Source organism: Electrophorus electricus, chromosome 18, assembly GCF_041902795.1.
Source record: "Electrophorus electricus isolate QZ-2024a chromosome 18, ASM4190279v1, whole genome shotgun sequence".
Taxonomy (NCBI): Eukaryota; Metazoa; Chordata; class Actinopteri; order Gymnotiformes; family Gymnotidae; genus Electrophorus; species Electrophorus electricus.
The window spans coordinates 6,364,777-6,387,500 of NC_137514.1; the positions used below are offsets into that span (position 1 = coordinate 6,364,777).

Genomic DNA, 22,724 nt, shown 5'->3' on the forward strand with positions numbered 1-22,724 from the left:
GTTCGCCCCTCCCAGTCCTCCCGTCCCGCGGCCGAGCTATTATACATAATCACTCTTTTCAATACTGTGGGAATCCCTGTCCTCCTATAGGCCAGCTGCCACCGAGTCTTCTCAACACTCCGCCACAGAAAATAAGAGTATTATTCATAGCTTTTCTGGCACCTGGCGCGGGAAAAGTTTACTCATCCTATACGAAAAGCCCTCGAGGGGAAACAAGGGGCCGCTGTACGTCGCCTTGGCAGGCTGTCAAAATCGCTGCTAACTGCCTCTGGGAAGTAAATTGCACGACACCGTTAGTGCGGACGCAGTAAGTCCGCAAACCCCCAATACGAACCGCTCTCTTTGGCGTTACTACTTATAATGCTCAAGGGCAGCCCACCTTGTCTTAACAGACGAGAGAGAGAGAGAGAGAGAGAGAGAGAGAGAGAGAGAGAGAGAGAGAGAGGAATAATGAACCATAAAGCAAAAGCGTTTTGATTGCAGCAGTAACCTCCACAGATGTCACTGGGAGGCTGTTTATTTTGAACGTGCAGCAGAACGTGTCCTTTAACGCGCGCGTTCCGACGTTCCCAGGCTGCGACTGCGCGCGGTGGGGGATCGAGGCGCGTTCCCGTGCCAAGACCGCTGCTCTGGGAGACGGAACCATCGGCGGGCCTCGCTAAATGAGCTCGTTATCGCTTAAAAGGTACAAATGACAACAGCGGTGCGGTTATGTGTGGCTGAGCAAACAAGGAATAGCAGGCTAATTGAGCTGGGATCGCACAGCAGAGAGAAGCACCATTAAAAGTACATTAGACAAAAGTGGCCTGGGTTCTTTTGAAGCACGAAACCACAGAAACGTTTTTACAAGTTTTTAATTTTTAACATTTTTTAAAATGTATTTATTTATTTTTACATCAGATGCCATTTTACGGGTTTCCTTTTGAGACGATAGTCGGTTTTGTAAATTTCACACAGCATCCATATGCGTTCGTATCAGGAATAATTGCTGTTCAGGAATAATGACTGCTCTGTAATCCTGCTTTCTATGGGTTCATCTGAACCCAGCCCACTTCATCCATCCCAGTTTCTCTGCAGCCTGCCTGAGAAAAAAAAGGTCCCGAGATGAAATCCCCGACGGCTCCGGTCCGTGCTGAGCCTAGCCCCCCTCCCACGAGAGCACTCCAGTTGGACCTACTGCGTATTGAATCTGTTCAACTACATGGCATTGGGCTGTAGCCTTTGAACTCCAGTCCTGGTTCTGATCCCGGTCCAGGCGTGCGTGATGAACTGCTTGGACCTGTGCATGGATCACGCAGGGGGTGGGGCTCTGCCCACCCGCCTCAGGCTCTTCAGACCCAAATGCCAAGGTAAGGTTAAGGGGCCATCTCCGTAGCGACGGGGTGTCCAGGAGCAGGTGGGTAAGGTTGGCACACGTTGGCCGCAGGGAGACGCTGCCGCAGGGCATAGGCAGCTTGCATTGCATCATGGGATGGACACAATGGAGGATTTAGAATGCAGAGAAGAGATCGTTAATGAGCCTGTTTGGAGATGTTTCACACACGCACACGCACAAGCAGGATGTGTGTGTATGTGTGTGTGTGAGAGCATGTGCATGTGCTTGCATGTGTGTGTCAGCGGTGTCTTTAACTAATCAGTGAGTGGGGAGCTGAAAATATCTACAGCATAATTGCAGCTTTCTAACTTGCTGTTCTTAGCATTTGAAAATTAAGAGAATAGGTACTCACATGGACTAACATGCAGGTATGAATGCTGTTTTCTCGTGGAATACCTAATGGAGAACACACACACACACACACACACACACACATTTTACTCACCCTTAGATTAAGACCTGTGAGTTGCAAGTTGTGCCACTTGACGACTCTAATTCCTCTAATTAAGTTAATTAAGACTTGGCATTAACGAGGGGGCACCCTGGGCAGACGTGGATCATGCTGGGCGATCATCTGTCTCTCCTCCTGTGCACCCCCCTCACAAACCAGCGGCCTGCTGCCGTTGCCCTGCGTGCTATACACGTGCCCAGGTGTGCCAAAGCGGATGGGCACTGCGGATCACGAGCCCGCTTAACCCGGGAAAACCCAGTAGGGCAGTGGGACAGATCTGAGAGCGCCTGTTTCAATGCATGTGCGAGTCGGGAACGCTTGTAGCTGCTGTAGTGACAAATGAGAGAGAAGGTGAATGACAGAAAGAACAAAGGAATCAGTATAACTGGAGGAGAGAGAGAGAGAGAGAGAGAGAGAGAGAGAGAGAGAGAGATGGGAGAGAAGGAAGAAGGGAGAGTCTGAGACTGAAAAACACTACTACACCCACCTCGCCCTGTATATAATAATTATCTATATCCTTTAATATATTCACTGTTATTATTGATTTTGTTTTATTTAGTTTATCATTTATTGTCACATTTTTTACTTTGATTACTATTTTGTTACTTATGAATGAGAACCACTATTGTTATCATTAACCTAAAAATATGAACTGAACTGAATAAGAACTGAGAGAAGATGTTGGTGAGAATGTCGAGAAAAGACGTGTCTGAGAGACAAAGTGAGCGTGACCTGCCCGGGAGAGAAGACGGCACAAGCTTACTGCGCGCTACCAACCGCAGTGAAAGACCTGTGAAAGCCTCGAAAGACAGAGGAGAGCCAGGCTTCAGCAGAGGAAAAGGGACCTGTGTCCCATTTGCAGGTTTCTTCAGTGTTGCATTGCAGATAATGCGTGTTCATTTATTGCACAATGGGAGAACAGGAAATGGGACCCTCAGAAAGGCCGTAGAGTGCTCAGGAGAGGCATGGGAGCCATTTTGATTCGGCAAAGTGCAAGAACGGCAGGCACGCCAAACGTAAGCAGTGTCGCTCATCACCGCAGAGGGTCGCTAAGGCATGGATGGGGTTTTCATCCAGTTATGTTGGGTAACAAAGCTAGTCACCATGACCTGCAGTGGAACCTCTCAGCTTTATAATGATCTTTGGCGAGTGGGCAGTGCCACATCTGTTTTAGAGTTACTGCAGTCCAGAGGAAGATGGAGTTGTTGAAAGACCTGTGGTGAGGCTTCCATACAAAGAGGGGAGAGAGAGAGAGATAGACAGGCAGGCAGATATAGGGAGACTGAGAGAGAGAGAGAGAGAGAGAGAGAGAGAGAGAGAGAGAGAGAGGCAGAGAGAGAGTGAGTGGGAGAGAGAGAGAGAGTGGGAGAGAGTGGGAGAGAGAGAGAGAGGGAGAGAGAGAGTGAGTGGGAGAGATAGAGAGAGAGTGGGAGAGAGTGAGAGAGCGAGTGAGTGGGAGAGAGAGCGAGTGGGAGAGAGAGCGAGAGGGAGAGAGAGAGAGAGAGTTGGAGAGAGTGGGAGAGAAAGAGAGAGAGAGGGAGAGAGAGAGTGAGTGGGAGAGAGAGTGAGAGAGAGAGAGAAGAGAGAGAGAGGAGAGAGAGAGTGGGAGAGAGAGAGAGAGAGTGAGAGAGAGGAGAGAGAGAGAGTGGGAGAGAAAGCGAGAGAGCGAGTCAGGGCAGGGGAGAGGGAGGAGGGGCAGGGGGAGATAGAAAAAGGAAAAACAAATTTAATTGAACTGGGAAATGGGATGATTCTGGTTGGTTCGCTTTCTCTCTTTGCCCTTTCCAGCCAGACCAAACTAATCCAACTTGTCAGTGCCTGCATGAAGATAAATTACATAATTAGAGCGTCTCTGTCATCAATTAAACTTCCTGGTTTGTATGAGTTTTCAACAAAAAGGCAGGCAACAGTATGGTCACGATTCCAGCCTGGACTGTTGACACTCCAACTGGCACAAATATGTCGATTACAAATGGCAGTTTGCTCCATATTGGTTGGAACGCAGTCGTACATATATTTTAATGCATTTTTATAATTTCACATTTTCATTACCACTGTTTTGCATTCATCTTATTAGTTTGATGGTAAACTACAGCTCATTTGGTCATGTTATCTACATAGCGTGTGCACCCTCCTTCTGTCTCTATAACACACACACACACACACACACACACACACAAGGCCAAGGAAAGGGAGGTGAGTCACGGGGCTGAGCTTTAGAGAGTGCAGGTGGCGGTAAGCTGGCATGGTCTATGCCCGCTGTCCCTGCATGATGCCAACACACACACACACACACACACACACAATGCCATCTGTCATCACTGAGAACATCTGCAGCTCAAGGTGCCCTTGTCACCCACAGTTAAAGTAACGAGTGTGTGTGTTGTGGGGGAGTTAAAGTGATGAGTGTGTGTGTTGTGGGGGAGTTAAAGTGATGAGTGTGTGTGTTGTGGGAGAGTTAAAGTGATGAGTGTGTGTGTTGTGGGGGAGTTAAAGTGATGAGTGTGTGTGTTGTGGGGGAGTTAAAGTGACGAGTGTGTGTGTTGTGGGAGAGTTAAAGTGATGAGTGTGTGTGTTGTGGGAGAGTTAAAGTGACGAGTGTGTGTGTTGTGGGAGAGTTAAAGTGACGAGTGTGTGTGTTGTGGGAGAGTTAAAGTGATGAGTGTGTGTGTTGTGGGAGAGTTAAAGTGACGAGTGTGTGTGTTGTGGGAGAGTTAAAGTGATGAGTGTGTGTGTCATAGGAGATGAAAATGGCACATCTAGTTCATGGAAAATAAATAAATAAATAAATAAATAAATAAATAACTATATATATATATATATATATATATATATATATATATATATATACACACAAACACATGCACACAATGTATGTATGTATATATGCGTCTGTATGTGCTCTATAGTCCAGATCTATACAAACACATGCACACAAACACATGCACACAATGTATGTATGTATATATGCGTCTGTATGTGCTCTATAGTCCAGATCTGGACTCTATAGTCCAGTTTTTTATTTTCCATGTGTTTTCATCCCTTGTTGGTCCCTATTTCCATTTCATCCACTTCCCACTCTGATCAGTGATCTTCCCTCCACCTGTAAATCTGCACTGCACAGTTTTAACTTCATTATGAATACAGGAGGAAAGCTAACACACACGGAACAAGTGCCTTGGGGGTGGGCCACTGGTCCTCAGGATATGCCAGGAAAATGGGCATGTTGTGCAGCTTTAACACGTAGCACCTGCGAGACAGAAGCCTTCCCCCGGTCCTCCATCCTCCCAGCCACAGTGCCCTGCTTCACTGTACCCCCCCCGAGGAGATGTGAGCAGAGCGGCTGGCAGGCAGAGTCAGACGCACACACTCTCCCGTTCCTTTCCTTTAGACCTTCTATGTGAACAGTTATACCGGTTGGTTTTACTCTGTTCAGTCAGTTACTGGAGCCATGTGTTGATGTTTGCTCCGTGTGTGTGTGTGTGTGTGTGTGTGTGTGTGTCTGTGTGTGTCTGTGTGTGTGTGTCTGTCTGTGTGTAAAACAGATGGTATCACTGGCCTGTTCTGTCGCGATATGAAATCTGTTCAGTACTGTTCTCCATGTGTGTAGTGTGAACTCTAACCCCATGTTCTCCACGCAGTAGTGTGAACCCTGTGAGCTGAAGCCTGGTACTGACCTCAACGTGTCATTTTACCTCCTTGACCTCTGTACATGGAAATTATGATTTGCATAAATGATTGATTAATTTAATGTTGCTTAACATTTTGTAATGCTCACAATCAATTATTATTATTCCTCTATCTATCTATCTATCTATCTATCTATCTATCTATCTATCTATCTATCTATCTATCTATCTATCTATCTATCTATCTATCTATCTATCAAAAATCTTCATTATTGTTAATCCACTATATATATATATAAATAAAAATCATCATTTAAATACAGCAACTCACAAACAGGCCAAAGGTAGACTTCCTACAGTATTGTACATTTTGTTATATTTCAGCTGTAACACAGAGTCAGACTCATGGTTTAATTATCCTTAATAAACTAACCTAATTATCCTTAAATATTTCATGAACAGCTTAGAAACAGTAAACAATAAACAGGTACATACCTACATCTCCATTCAGTCCGGCACCATCTGCTCAGCGGCGCACATTTTCACGTGTCGGCCAGTTCAGTTTCCCAATCAACCTTGCCAATCATAGTGGGTTGCATGAGCATTTCTTTAGTAGGATATAGCCTAAACACGCGATTCTTTTCTTTAGTAGGATATAGCCTAAACACGCGTTTCATTTCTTTAGTAGGATATAGCCTAAACACGCGTTTCATTTCTTTAGTAGGATATAGCCTAAACACGCGATTCTTTTCTTTAGTAGGATATAGCCTAAACACGCGTTTCATTTCTTTAGTAGGATATAGCCTAAACACGCGATTCTTTTCTTTAGTAGGATATAGCCTAAACACGCGTTTCTTTTCTTTAGTAGGATATAGCCTAAACACGCGTTTCATTTCTTTAGTAGGATATAGCCTAAACACGCGTTTCATTTCTTTAGTAGGATATAGCCTAAACACGCGTTTCATTTCTTTAGTAGGATATAGCCTAAACACGCGTTTCATTTCTTTAGTAGGATATAGCCTAAACACGCGTTTCATTTCTTTAGTAGGATATAGCCTAAACACGCGTTTCATTTCTTTAGTAGGATATAGCCTAAACACGCGTTTCATTTCTTTAGTAGGATATAGCCTAAACACGCGTTTCATTTCTTTAGTAGGATATAGCCTAAACACGCGTTTCATTTCTTTAGTAGGATATAGCCTAAACACGCGTTTCATTTCTTTAGTAGGATATAGCCTAAACACGCGTTTCATTTCTTTAGTAGGATATAGCCTAAACACGCGTTTCATTTCTTTAGTAGGATATAGCCTAAACACGCGTTTCATTTCTTTAGTAGGATATAGCCTAAACACGCGTTTCATTTCTTTAGTAGGATATAGCCTAAACACGCGTTTCATTTCTTTAGTAGGATATAGCCTAAACACGCGTTTCTTTTCTTTAGTAGGATATAGCCTAAACACGCGTTTCATTTCTTTAGTAGGATATAGCCTAAACACGCGTTTCATTTCTTTAGTAGGATATAGCCTAAACACGCGTTTCATTTCTTTAGTAGGATATAGCCTAAACACGCGATTCTTTTCTTTAGTAGGATATAGCCTAAACACGCGTTTCATTTCTTTAGTAGGATATAGCCTAAACACGCGTTTCATTTCTTTAGTAGGATATAGCCTAAACACGCGTTTCATTTCTTTAGTAGGATATAGCCTAAACACGCGTTTCTTTTCTTTAGTAGGATATAGCCTAAACACGCGTTTCATTTCTTTAGTAGGATATAGCCTAAACACGCGTTTCATTTCTTTAGTAGGATATAGCCTAAACACGCGATTCTTTTCTTTAGTAGGATATAGCCTAAACACGCGTTTCATTTCTTTAGTAGGATATAGCCTAAACACGCGTTTCATTTCTTTAGTAGGATATAGCCTAAACACGCGTTTCTTTTCTTTAGTAGGATATAGCCTAAACACGCGTTTCATTTCTTTAGTAGGATATAGCCTAAACACGCGATTCTTTTCTTTAGTAGGATATAGCCTAAACACGCGTTTCATTTCTTTAGTAGGATATAGCCTAAACACGCGTTTCATTTCTTTAGTAGGATATAGCCTAAACACGCGTTTCATTTCTTTAGTAGGATATAGCCTAAACACGCGTTTCATTTCTTTAGTAGGATATAGCCTAAACACGCGTTTCATTTCTTTAGTAGGATATAGCCTAAACACGCGTTTCATTTCTTTAGTAGGATATAGCCTAAACACGCGTTTCATTTCTTTCGCCTTCAGTCCCCCTAGATGAGCCAGGCCTGCTTCTCCACGCAGCTGGAGGCGCAAAGTAACCGTCGTCCGTTAAGTGGCGGACACATTCTGCCCGCTGCTCAAACCGTGGGTTTTAATAACTCGTAATTGCCCTCATTCTGCCCGCTGAGAAGATTAGAAGAAAGAACTTTACTGGATTTCGCCCGGCCCCTTTCTGATAGGAATCAGAGAGTGAGACAATTATAACATAATCCTCTTTAAGAAGATGATGGGGCTTTTTTTTAATGAAACTCGAATCATTTATTTTTCGCGACCCATACCCGTGGGGATCAGTCACGCTCATGGCCCGTATCGATGGCCATATATTTCAAATGAAACTCCAGAAGAATAAAGTCATGTAATATCGAAGTAATTTGGAGCGTCCTAGGTGATGGATTGACAACAATGTAGTTGGTATTTTGAGAGGACACAAACACACTCGGCAAGACTGTTCAGACGAGATGTAGTCCTGAAAAGACGGATGTGATTTGCATGGAAACCCAAAGGAGGGCGCCAGAGACCCTGTAGAATTGCATGTAGATTGTATGGCGGGATCTGAGCTTTTGTGGACTTGCGGAAAGCCTCTATGTATAATAGAAGTGTTATGCACAGAGATAGATAGATAGATAGATAGATAGATAGATAGATAGATAGATAGATAGATAGATAGATAGATAGATAGATAGATAGATAGATAGATAGATAGATAGATAGATAGATAGATAGATAGATAGATAGATAGATAGATAGATAGATAGATAGATAGATGATAGATAGATAGATAGATAGATAGATAAACAGACAGACTGGTAAGTCTTCATTTGTTTGTTATGTTCTCTCGTAGTCTCATAGCCTTGACACTTTGCATTTCTTGATATGCTGAGGCTGAGCGAGGAGGCTGGCATCAGATGCTATAACACACACACACACACACACACACACACACACACACACACACACACACACACACACACACACACACAATGCACTGCTCTGCTGCTCACCAATACCATGGCAACCTCCATGTCCTTAGTAAGAGCAGTTGATGTATGCCAAAAAAAACCCCCCAAAAAACAGAGAAAAAGCCATGGTAACTTAATAAAACTGTGTTAATAAAACTGTGTTAATAAAACTGTGTTGTTGCCCAGAAGCATTTGGGGGTTATTGGGCGAGTAGAGACGCCGATAAGGGTAGAGTAAGAGCGGGAGTTAGAGGACAGCGCTGTATTTCAGGACACAGCTGAATTTAGCAGGTCTCAGACTTAGTCAGAGGTGTAGTATTGTAATTCCATTTGAAGAATAGAATGCTGAGAAGAAGAAAAAAATCAGGCCCAAAAAATGCATGTATGTTGTGTATGTGTATGAGGACATTTGCATATTGCCCAGGGATATGTAGCCCTAGTTTAACAGGCCACAGATCCTCTCTCCTCAGAATCACAGAGGTAGCGTTATAACTGCCTGTGGTTAACATCCCTTGGTGAGAAAGTGTGTGAGTGTGTGTGTATATTTCCATATTGCCCAGGGTAATGTGGCTTGATGCCCACTCTCAGCTATGTATTTGTGTGTGTGTGTGTGTGTGTGTGTTCAAGCCTGAGTATTCATGGGGGTAGATGAGACCCAGAACTGCTTTCACAAAAGTGCCCTGTGTACTGCTCTTTAATTCTACCAAATTAGTACCCTACTCTAGCCCCCCTAAACCCACACATACACAAACACACACACTACCACTAAGTTCTGCCACTATGTTCATATTACCAATCTCTACCTCTTTCGCAATAAGTTTAATTCACAGCCTTTCTCTTATTCACACACACCAGTGACTGATATACTAGTACCAATTGTGCATACACATGCACACACATTCAACACAGTACACACACACACACACACACACACACACACACACACACACACACACACACACACACACACACATTCAACACAGTACACACACACACACACACACACATTCAACACAGTACACACACACACATTCCATTCCTCCCAAATCCCACACATGTGAAGATGTACAGATGAACGTACAATACATGTACACCCGCACACAAACACACACACACACACACACACACACACACACACACACACTCACTCACACACACTTTCTCACAGTCCTCTTGCCAATTTGAACAGTCTACCATCTGCATTCACACCACCCCCCCCCCCCCCCACACACAAATGTGTCTGGGAGCGGTGGAACAATGCAGCCAACGGCCCTTCACCGGACCGCTAGGCCACCGTACCACACTCTCCTCATTACGATCCTTCTCTTGCCTGACCCTTATTCCATACGTTACGCTGGCTGGACCTGAGTGTTGGGACAGCTTCACCTCCCAAACGCCTCCCGCTGCCGGGAGATGCCACGCAGCAGGCCAAACGTATAGTCTCACATACATGTGCATGATCGGCCTTGATCCCAGCAGAGAGTGGACGCAGGTGAACACGGATGGACACGGCTAACAGCGGAACAGTGGGGGAATGTGCTCGGACTGAATGGAAACTAGTTTTAAATTAAAGGCGAGTTAAGGGTGACTACATGACACGGTTTTGATGGCCCTATAGAAAGATGCAGCCCACTGTTTGCCCTGCTTAAGTTGCCCTGCTTAAGTTGTTAGGGCACTAGTTTTATTCAGGGCCCCTTTGTATTGCAGTAACGGTTGTGTTTTAGATGATATGGAAACTAATATGAGGTGGAGGCTTTGTGCTGGGATTGGGGTGAAGCCAGCCATGTATGGAAGTGAAGATAGCCTTTTCTCACCGAGGGGAGATTAGGGGCGTTTTCATGGTTTAATTCACAGATTTAATACATTACTATGAGTGAATATGAAACGTGCACTCTGAGCTCTGCTGGCCTCTTATTTTATATTGATGACTCTGTGTGTGTGTGTGTGTGTGTGTGTGTTTGTGTGTGTGTGTGTGAGAAGCAGTATGCATAGAGTGCTCTGTGCACTAATCCTTTCTCTCCCCAGCATCTGGAGCACTGTGAGCACACGCGTACACACGCGTGCACACACACACACACACACACACACACACACACACACACACACACACAGACACACACACGCGAAGCTATCTGGGGCAGCAGAAGGCCCAGGCAAGAGTTTGCCCAGTATTGGCACCACAGCCAGGCAGTGGAGCTTATGACACAGAGGTGTGTGTGTTTGTGTGCGTGTGTGTTATGGTTTGTCTGGGCACATACAGTATAAGTCTGGATGAGAGAGTAGACATGGAGGGGTAGAGCGAGAAAGTGAGAGGAAGAGGAAGAAAGAGAAAAAGAGAGAGAATGTAGTACTACATTTGAGCTGCTCTGTTTAAAGCAAAGCCCCCCACCCCCTTCCCAGATGCCCAGGTCAGACTGCAACAGCTGGTTCTCCATTTGCTGCCACCAAGTGTTGCCACAGATTGGTGTGTGTGTGTGTGTGTGCAAGAACACTTTTATTGATTCATCATAAATATTCATTGCTTCAACTGCATTTTTAGCCAAATGCTTCTCGTTTATGCTTCGGCGTGTCTCCTCGGTTCCTTCCCCTCATGTTCTTCTGTCCTCTGTCCTTGCGCTCCTTCCCAAAACTCCTCTTCCAGCATCTCCTCGTCCGTAACTCCTTTATGGTTTACCAGTTCACTTTTATTATGTATCGCTCGTTTACCAGCTCCTTTGTCTCATCTATAACTCCTTTGCTTTTTTTACATGAAAGAAGAGAAAATGGGGAGCCGAGGTGAGACTCCTTCTCCAAAAGAGAGGAGAGGAGGAGAGAGATGGATTGATTTGTGATGGATTAGAAAAGCCAAGAGGACAGGGCCAGGAATCTGGAATAAGTGTGTGTGAGAGAGGGAGCGAGGGGTGGGTGTTGGGTGCTGAAGATAAATGAAAGCAGCGTCTTGGCCAAATAATTAAAAAGAAGGAAAGAAAAAAGAGACTGAGAGAGTTGCACAGTCAGAATTAATCCCCCTATTATCAATGAGTGAATATGATCCAAAAACAAAGACTTTTTCTCCTAAACCCTCTTTATTAAAAACTTGCCAATGCCAATTACACTCAAGTCATTTCTACTGGGGAACAAAGACAACACTTATTTGCATAACGCTGTTTCAAACAAATACCACATGTAATTATTGTATATCTGTACATTTGTAATTTGGCCTGTTTGTGCATAATATATTCAAATTATAAATACAATATGAAAGTACCTTGAAAGAAGTAAAGCAGCGCAACACAATGATAATTGTGCTCTAAAACAAACAATCAAGAAAAACATTATAAAACATAATTTTATCCACAGGTAGTCTACTCTGAAATCTTCCGGCCTCTCATGTTATATCAATGACCGCGTGAGTGTGTGTGTGTGCGCGTGCATGTGTGCACGTGCATGTGTGTGTGTGTGCATATGTGTGCGTGTGCATGTGTGTGTGTGCATGTGTGCGCGTGCATGTGTGCGTGTGCATGTGCATGTGTGTGCATGTGTGCGCGTGCATGTGTGCGCGTGCATGCGCGCGCGTGCATGTGCGCGCGTGCATGCGTGCGCGTGCATGTGTGCGCGTGCATGTGCATGTGTGTGTGTGCACAAGCACACAGCGGTACTTGCACTGACCTCCAGTTCCCCCACACACCCACAGATTTGGCCCCAAAAGCCTAGTAGTGTTCTCCCAACTCATTCAACCATCCAACCCCCCCTTCCCCATATGCCCAGGGACCCCCATAACTCACACCTCCGCCATGCTGTATCACAAGCCAATGAACCCCCTCTACATCCACCAGTGCCCCCTGGCTAGGGCATGGACCCCCCCCACCCCCACCAGGCCTCCCTGTTAGAGCTTGCTCATCTGAAAATCCAAACCCCGTGGTAGTGCCAACCCAGGGCTCAGGCCTCATGGCTGCCTGCTGGAAGCTTCAAGAAAGGCTGTGAGGATGGCCAATGCAAAGGGAGGGTGGGATTAGTGATGCTGGCCTCATCAAATCAAAGTCAAGGCATGTACTCCGAGGTTGGAGGTTTGTGTGGCATTTGGCCTGAATAGCTCTGTTGGCAGGCCAGACGATGATTGGTGACCAATCAGAGCCAGAGGAAGAAGCCAGAGGGTGGAGTGTCCCTTAAGCTAGGGGGAAACGGCTCTGGGACCCAAAATGGCGGCTGGTTCATGTGACACGTCATGCGATGGCACAAAATGGAGATGATTTGCTCGGTTTGGCAGGTCTGTTTTAGCTGTAAGTAGAGGACAGTGCCACACCATGTAAGGCCAGCCAGCTGACTAACATGACCACACAAGGCTGCACTGGCCACCCGCTATGGGCCATAAGCCATGTGTTCTGCTTATAAGGTCACAATGGAGGAGAAGCAAACGTGATCTGGCATTTTCGGTGAAGGTCATCCGGTGGCGTCACTCTGACAAGGGCAAGCTGGGGTTGGGTGCAGAAGGGGAGGGGCCAGCAGGGTGGGCTTGACCTCTGCCTCAGCACTTGGTTTACGTCAGATCTTTAGTGTTAAATGTCTTTGTTCCTGCGAGGAGGACTGTGCTCATGCCTTGTGTTGAGTACACAACCATAAGCGCTCCTGTCTCGTCTCCAGAGTGGCTTCACTTATTTGAATACAGAGAATCAGGGTGTGCTGTCCGAAAATAAATGTTTCAAAATGCGTGGATGGACAAATGGGATGTTATAAATATTAATAAGGCAGCTGCAATCACCAGTCACTTGGAGAATTTTTTGCAAAAAAATATCAGGATGAGTAGAAAACCCTACTGAAAACGCCAGCTCTGGGGCAGGGTTTGGAGAGAGGAAATGAAAAACAAACCTTTTGCTCAGCCCAGGCTATATCCCCTTTGTTTCAGTCTTTTACACTTTTCCAGGCCTCCTTTAATCACTATCAGTATTTGAACATGTGAGTCTGAACATGCCTGATCTGTATGACAAATGGGGAGGGTCCAGAAATTTCTGGAAGCTCTGGACCAGTTGGAGATCAGGTGCCCTCAAAAGAATCAAAAGAATGGAGGACCATCGCAGTGACGGTATCTCAGCGACAGCATACCAGTGACAGCATCCCTACCTCGCAGACTAGTGACTCAAACCAGCAACCCTGCAGTGTCTGGTCTGGGGGTCCTGCATAGTGCCAATAGATTAGTGATGGAAGAGCGGTAACAAAGACTTGGATGAGGACCGAGATATCCATACTTACTGATAGTGATTATAGACTTGGATGAGGACTGAGATAGCCATTCTTAATGATAGTGATTACAATATGAACAGACAGCCAAGTGAGCAGATGAGGGCAAACACATAGTGCTGGGTTGGGGGAGTTAAAGAGAAGGGTATGGACAGATGATGTGAGTGTGTGTGTGTGTGTGTGTGTGTGTGTTATCAAAGAAAATCTCCAGTGTATCAGCACTTGTCTTCAAATAAGAGCCAGGAAAGTGCTTGTGTGTACACTCACATGCACGCATACACAAACCATGATTTCACTTTAGGGAAATTGTCATTTCTGAGCAGCAGTCCCACTATTGTTGGATTGTCGTCTTTTAGCTTCTATCTTTCAATCTTCAACATATAATCCTATCATCACTGCATCACTACAGACTGCCCGTTCCTAGTACCAATTTTAGCAACAACCTGTAGCATAGCAACGACCCAGCTCGAGCGCAGTCACGTTCATCACAAACCACTTTATTTCAGCTCGTCGCGTTTAAACCGCTTCTAGAGAAGGACATCTTAACCGTCGTGAAAACAGCGGTCTGTGTCAAAGTCGGACGCAGGTCTCGGTAGTTTGCCAGACGTCCGTACGGATATCATGCCGCTGCGGTCTGTGGTGTCAACAGGAGATAAGCGAGGGGGTCGCCGCGCCCCCCTGGTAGTTATGCCAACCACGCACGCGAGCTGGTTATCAACCCTGGAGTAGAAGACGTGAGTGTAACTGTGGAGAAAGCTAAAAGAAAAACCCACCCAACAACAACAAAAAAAACTTCAGTGGCCTCGTTTACCGCTTTCGGTCTATCCTGCCTTCCTTTCCTTCCGTTCTTCTTTTTTCTTTTTCTTTCTTTCTCTTACTTGCGCTCTTTCTTTGTTTCTTTCTTTGTCTATATAAAAACTCCTAAGATGGGGGGATTGTTAAGAGTTCGCGTTGCCTATGCCAGGGGTTGCATTCTTGGCCACTTTGTTGCCTGGTTGTAACTTTTTTTCTTTTTTTTTGGCTTGCCTCACCTTTCTCTGTCGCTCCGTCGAGCTCTCTCTCTCTCTAGAGCTCCACCGTAGACAGTTTTGGAATGCTATAACGGAATCAGCGACAAGGGGGAAAAAACCCGTGTCCGTTGAAGCCACGGCTTGACGAGAATACACGTAAATAAAGTTAATTAAATATTTAACTGGAGTATATGAAAATGTCTCCTCAGAAACGGTTAACTTTCTTTCGAATGAAAAATGCAATATGATTCCGTGGTCACGCTGATATTTTGCAATCACTATTATTGATATCAATATATTGGTAATTATTTTAAGACAAATATTTAAAAATGTGACTTCCAAACACTATATAATTGTATAATTAAGTTATCAGTGTTTAACTGGTTAAAGTTGTATTTGAGTATAACTGAAAGAAGCCTACTTCAGTACAAAAACGTTAACTGATAGTTTCAGGCCTCGTAATGTGCAGTGTAGCCATTTTTGTAGGCTATTTCAGTGGTCATGCACATAAGCTGAAGTGAAATAATTTCGAGAGTCGTTTTATGATGTAGCTCCCTCTCAGATTCATTGGTGTCGAAACCGTTAGAACTCTGCTTCCATAATCTAAAAAGGAAACTATAAAACTTTATGAAGGGGGTCTAATATCTATAGTCCATTTAACGAGATTTGCCAAATGATATTTTGGCACTTTTATTCCCAATCTTAAGGCTACGCGGACCTTTTGGTTGTCTCGGGAAGCTTAAGGCATACAAATCCAATGAATTAGACTATTTTGTTTATCAAACATAGCTGATTATGCGACATTAGGATCAATTATCGAAATATGTGAAGGCATCAAATGGCAAATAACATGCCTATCTGAGATGCTACCTACGCACTTGATGGCTGGCACGAGGATTCTGACATCAGGCAGCGTAATAAATTTATAGCCTCTCACGCCTGTCCTGATTTCTAACTGTATTCGGATATTTTCATTCTGATGTTGCAGTATGTATTATTCGCCCTATACCAGGGAGCAACCGATATCTATAGCCTATATTTTATGCATCATTGAGCCCAAATGGTTAAACGCATTTTTATAGTTATTAGATGAATATGTATCTATATATAAATCTAGAATAAACTAGTTTTTATTAGGCACTAAGCTATTTAAACACTTAAAAAAACGTCCCTTCGAGCTGGTCGCCGCTTAAATGATGACGTAATGTAAATGTTCTTTCATTTTGAAAACCAGTAGCTCTACCTTGATGCCAGGAAGGCCATTAACACAGCGTGGTGCATGCTGCATTGTGGGCACATTAAGATGTTTTGTGGTCAACAAGGCAGCGCAAGACTGTCATTAGACTAAGAACTAATTTAAGTGGCGCGTACCCTCGCCGACTTCAGCGCAGCTTTCCCTGTGTGAATGCAATTAGGCCGCAATAGATTCGCGCCAACAAAAGTTTGACTGTGTTCAAGTCCCGCGCCCTGGAACGCATTATTAAATCTTTAAGAAAACAGTTCACTTTTTATGTGCAAAAGAGCCATCTGAGGAAATGTTCCCAAAGATATATTTGCAGTTTGTTCCAGTATCATCAAAATCTTGACAGCCAGGCCTATTGATTTCAATAAAATCAGAGATCAAATGTACAGTTTCACAGAATTTAGCTATGGTGTTGAGCACGCGGTTTTTGATCAAAGCTCCAGCTAAACGTGGAAATCTTCTCCGTAGCTGTTGTGAAAGACTCATGGGAAGAAGCTTAGCTCTGTGCAGAAGTGTGAATAGCCTGTTACATACGGCATTCAATTGAAACCTAGCACAAGCAGCACTTGTGTGACCGTTGCAACGACGAGTTTAATAATAGGTTATTTATAAGAAAGTCAGCTGCCAACCAAACCAAAAGCTTTCGATTTAACATGTATCTCAATTAAAACTAGCGTAGACCACGTTTTAGAAAGAGGACAGACATCAGTTGCGTTGTGTGTTGGTGTGTGCGTGTTTGGGGTGGGGGTATTTTTTTAATATGGAGTGTTTTGAATATTTAAAATGATTCAAAGTAAGTTGAAGTATTTTAAATTATTTCATTCATTCATAAAAATAGGCTTGACTGGAGCGAACGAATCTTTATGCTACTGTCAGTCATTTGAAACCCATTTGAGCTGGAGTCACAGCACCTGAAGGGTGCTTAAAATGCGACGCTTAAAATAATGGCTAATGCAAACGTTGTGGGCCTCGCGCTATTTCGCACGAGCAAACGTTAGCCAATGAAGGGTCTCGTTTAAAATATTCCTTCAAGCAACTCGAAAGTCACTTTATTGCAACTGAAGTAACTATCTGCAAACGGGGAACAAACTGAGCTGAATGCGGATGATGTAAAGTCAAGTGATAGAACAAACTTTCAAAGTTCTTTTATATATTGTACACTATTGTAAATATTTTTCATGACGTAATAGGCTATTACAGTTAATTGATAAATATTTATAAATAACCTAAACAATTAATTCATTGACCTTAATGTACTAAGAATCATTTAAAAAGTATTACAGACTGATTATTAAGAGACTCGTACACAGAGAACAATAAAAATGAATAAATCTGAATAATATACAGAGAATAATAAACATGAACGTCTAGAATAATAAATCTGATCGAAATATTGAAAATATGGTGTAAGGTGGTGTCTTAGAATGACAGTTTCTATTAGACTGATTTAAACACATTATTGTAAAAACCGAAGGACAGACTTATAACGAAAATTCATGAATCATTTATAAAAGATTTTCTTTAATTTATTATTTTTCTCATGTATGCAATTTTACATGTATATGTGTTAGAATCAGATATTGATAGTTTGCTATTTGTAAAAATTGGGAGTGGAAAGGAGAATTGTTTGAAAAAAGATTAGTTAAATTAACATAAATAAAATAACATAATTTAATTATATGTAGCTAAAATACAAAAAATAGTACAATGATCCATAGTCTCCATCATAAAGAGTAAATCAATTCTTTCTTAGTGTTTATTGACTAAAGTGAACTATGCACTTATAACCCAATAAGAATATTCTCATTCACAACAAGAAGGCATGAGGCATGGTCCAATTTGCACATCCTACTTCAGAAGCCCAGCTTTGAAACCAAGGTCCAAAAAATACATGTATATAATAATAATAATAATAATAATAATAATAATAATAATAATAATAATAATAATAATAGTAATAATAATAATAATAATAATTATTATTATTATTCATATTATTGTTGTTGTTGTTATTACTATTATAACATTATTATTATTATTATTATTATTATTATTATTATTATTATTATTATTATCCATAACAACAATATTCCTAATAATACTATCAACAATCAACAATTAATAACAATTTGATATAGAAAATATTTCACTATTGCTTTGGGTTCCAGCGATTCCTTTGTATATGTTCTCCATAGTTCATGTAACTGATATGTTCTCATATTGCAGGTGTGGTACATTATGGAATACTGGACCTTGATTTGAAAATGTATATTTAAACGCGTGGAGTACTCTCATGCTATATCACAATTTTTAATCGGAATGTTCCACCTTTGCCGTCACTTTTGGGATAAGTAATTGCAAACCGTGTCCTTTGGGGGGAGAAGAAATACTCGCATATCTAATGGAGTTTAATGAAAAATCCATCCCCGTAGTTCCTAAAATACTGGGGAAATGTTTGAATTAAGAAAAAACTACGAGAGAGAGAGAGATAGAGAGAGATAGATAGAGAGAGAGAGAGATTGAGAGAGAGAGAGAGCGGAAGAAACTCTTTTTTTATTGTTCTAGCCATAAGTATGAATAATAATGTCTATACGCCTTTTAAAATCTATAAATACTGACTGGATGGCAAATACATATAGCAAGATGTTCAAGAAATAGTTAAGAGACAGATACGAGCATCTTCACTACATGAAAACGTGGCTCGCCACGTAATCTGTTAGCACAGGCGGGGTAAGGTTGTAGACTGTCAGTATTCTATGGGAGTCAGGGCACCTAGGTATAGGCTAAGCCAGCGATTCAGTTTTTCTCTCTTACTCTCTATCCTTTAATTACAGACATTAGAGTTACAAACTCAAAATAGATCACCTTTATCTAAACATTGTTTTAACTAGTATACATTTTCTTGCCATATTCTTATGTCAGTCATTATGGCTATCATTAAAAATATAAAGTGCTGTTTTTCATTGACTTCCATATTCACTTCCCCTATTGATTCTCGCAACGATTCATTTGCATTACCAGTTGACTTTAAGGCCTGAGAGTCTGGGGCTGATATGACAGATAGCGCAAATACCGTGCAGCACCCTGGCGGGATCAGAGCTTGTCGCGCTGAAATCTGAAATGACTGCATGACAGATTTCGGATATGATCTCGGAGGAAACCCTTTCTACCATGTCGGACGAACTGCAACGTAATGGCTCGAGTTATAAAAGACCACTGATGACATGCAGCTCTTCAACTGCAACTGAAATATGCTTGTATATCCACAAGGATAAACTCGTCTAGTGTGACGCATAATTTCACAGGCCACTTTTGTTGCGGGTTTTATATCTTTGGAGCGTAATGTGGGCCACCCCCCGTTTTCTATACCAGCCTTCTCCCCCCCTCTCGGTCGTGTGCGCGTGTAGGCTGTCTGAGTGCTCGGTAATCCGCGTCGCCCGTGATTTGCCCAGAGCCCGGCTAATGCCCCGGAGCTACAGCTGCCACGCCGGCCTGCCGCGGAATACACCAGACTGCCAGTCGCTCTCGTTATCAATAATTGACCTGGTCGACGCTATCCCGGCCCGCTAACCACGCATGGTCACAGCAACCGGGTGCACGGCCACGAAAATCAATACTTATTCACGCTTTGAGAGCAACGGCAAAATCTAAAGTGCGATATTTTAAAATCTTCGGTGGTTATGACATGCGGCGACCATAAACGTTAAGCACCGGGAAGGGTCTCTGGCTAAGCTTCTGCGTGCGCAGTCTGGGTGGACTGGCCATGTTACCGACTGCAACGTGAGCGTTTGCGGACGACTTTCATCGCGTATCTACGACGGAGGAGGTGTCGAAGAAAAGGGGTCCTGTTATGGCACATCAAGAGTGAGGGGACAGTCGACAAGGAAGGAAGAAGCAGAGATGCACAAAGAAGAAACGTACGAAAATGGCTTTTAAGTCGTAGTTGCAAACTTAAATACTCACTGTCAAGCCCTGTTTCGTCCAGGAAACTTTGTTTTCGGCACTCGGTCGCTTTTAAAAACGCGGGCGATCGCGCACAGCTTCGTTGCTGACGTTACCGGATCAGTGCGAAGTCCCCCGACGGTCCCGGTGACGAGAAACGCCGACATCGGGTCTTCTAACGCGGCGGTCGATGACAGTTTGCGATGAATGCAAGAAACGTCGAAAGGGAGCCGGAACCGTTCAAATGACGCCAAGCAAACGAGCTCGAGGATAAGCCTTCGGTCTTCCCGTTCAACGCTCCAGAAAGCTTACTTTTAAAAGACAGAACAAACTCTGGGCTACGGGCCGACTTGTTGAGTTCTTTTTTTCGCTTCCGGTATCACCGAAGAAACCGAGTGGTGCACCCGTTCACCCTCTCTGCCTCTTCCCTGTTTTTTTTTTTTTGGAAACTTTTAAAGGAGATGGGTGTTTGAGACTGTTGGCAAATTCCCCTGCACAACAATGGTACGTGCTGTCTGAATTAATATATTTATCACTATTTTAAGAAATTGCTGTTCAGATTTTAAAATTAAAATACAGAGTTATTCTTACATACTAAGGAGACTAGAGTGTAACTATGAAATTTTGATGTGTGTGTGTGTGTGTGTGTGTGTGTGTGTAGTGGTGGTGGGGGTGAAAGAGAGATAAAGTATGCAAATATTTTATATATATATATATATATATATATATATATATATATATATATATATATATATGTATATATATATATATATATATATATATATATATATATATATATATATATACGTATATATAATTCCCTAGTAAAAAGTTAGAAAATTTCCTTGAGTATTGATGATGAATAGCATTTTTAAAGTTTATAGCTTTATTTATACTTGCATGCCCTAGTCACAGATAGTATCAATGGCAGAAATCTAAAGAGATACAAAAATACATATACAAATCTAAAGAGATATACAAATCTAAGGATATCTCTCCCCCAGGTGCAGTGCAGATTCACACGCCATGTACAGATATAGGGATATCGCATGGCCACAGTTTTAGCATATCCCAGTGACTGATATGTCTAGTAGGTGGGAGCTGTTCCGCAGTGAAACTACATCATGATGCTGTTACATGATGTTAATCAACTGTCACGGCATATTGGTGTTTTATATGAGACTAAAAGTGATAGTAGCCAGTTATGGAGAGATAAATCACACATATCCAGCATATGGGTATCATGATAATGGGGATAAATTTGGCCCTGCTGGCTTGCTGTACCAGGTGCCTGTCTGAAGGGATCCTTCACAAGCAAGACGTTGACGTTGCATATGTACGATGTGTGTGGGCTGTGTTTCTGTGGCCTCTTGATTTTTTGATTTGTTTTACAGCTGTTGTTTGCCAACTAATTTCAAGTCTCACGGACAGGGTACTGTGTTGATTAAAAGTGGTGTTGGGTATTCGGTATTAAAAGTGGTATTTGGTGTTTAGTATTAAAAGTACTGTTTGGCTTTATTCATTTTTGATATTGCATCTGGTATGTGGTAGAACTTTAGTCTGCAGAAGTGTTTCATCTGGTCTTGACGTTTCGTTTTAATATGTTACTCTTTCAAAACAATTTTTTTGGGCATGCTGACACACCCACTGCAGTAAGTCAGGATCTGAATGTGAAAGTGAACTGGCCTAGGGCAAGCATTTTTTCATCATGACAAAAAACAAAAAACTATTTTCTTACAAGCAACGTCCCATTGGAGCACACCTGGATGAGCAGTCCTCAGGAGGGAGAAAGGCGCAGTCCTTGCTCTGATATGAAGATGAAGACCCTACACGTGATCAGATTAATGACTGGTTTTGTATACGCGACAAGCTTCGAAGCCTGGTTGGAGATAGGGCCTGTCTAAAGGATAACAGTGCCAAACACACGCTTCCTCTCACCTGGAAAACAATCGTTTGCTGCTGGGCAGGTGTAGAGGCAGTGCTATGAAAAAAGAAAGAAAAGCATCTGAAAATTATTTTAAAAAGCATTTTGTAAGGAATCGCTATACCTTTTCACTCATGTTAAAAAGCGTGTACTGTTTTAGCTCTGCCTTAAGCGAACACTTTCGTCTGCGGTGGTAATATTGATAAGGGTAGATGAATAATAATTAGTAATAGTGGGGGGCCAGTTCACATTATGCAAATAAGTACGTGCTAACTCATCATCATCCCCCATTATTAGGGTTGCACAAAGTGCTCCACTAAAGCCTCTGATCTTTTCTCAGAGAGTCTGACTACATGAGAACTCCTCTCACATTCGAGAACATTCCCAGAGTTGTGCTGAAGCTAGCAGGCGATTCCTGAATTGCAGTTGATGGGTTGACTTGTTGTCGTGCTGCCATTGTTGTCATGGTTACGGTGTCCTTTGGTGATTGCTGGGTAGCTGCATGAACTTGTTTTTGGCCTGTAGAATTTCTGGTGTGGATAAAATTTTGCAGGGCTTATGTGCATGTGAAGATACCCCTGTATGTCCTGGTCACCTGTGTTTGGAAAGACTGCTAAGTGACTGCATCTTAAAGACACACACACACACACACACACACACACACACACACACACACACACACACACA

At 42.7% G+C, this 22,724-nt stretch overlaps 1 protein-coding gene and 1 long non-coding RNA gene across 23 annotated transcripts in view; one reads left to right on the plus strand and one right to left on the minus strand.

Moving 5' to 3' along the window:
• Nucleotides 1-836: 836 nt before the first annotated feature.
• On the minus strand, nucleotides 837-20,274 carry LOC113579977 (uncharacterized). The gene is made up of 3 exons (XR_003410932.3): nucleotides 20,135-20,274; nucleotides 1,728-1,771; nucleotides 837-1,453 (listed from the first exon to the last, which is right to left on the minus strand). It is a non-coding gene; the product is annotated as an uncharacterized LOC113579977 (long non-coding RNA).
• Nucleotides 20,275-20,477: 203 nt separating this feature from the next.
• Nucleotides 20,478-22,724, plus strand: part of nfixa (nuclear factor I/Xa) — a 97,555-nt gene continuing 95,308 nt past the window's right edge. For all 22 annotated transcript variants that reach the window (XR_014118245.1, XR_014118246.1, XR_014118247.1 and 19 more), the window contains exon 1: nucleotides 20,478-20,617. Coding sequence is in view for 16 of the 22 variants with exons in the window: in XM_035534886.2 (XP_035390779.1) it covers nucleotides 20,615-20,617 (3 nt within the window). In the remaining 6 variants the exon portion in view is untranslated. The remainder of the gene's footprint in view (nucleotides 20,618-22,724) is intronic.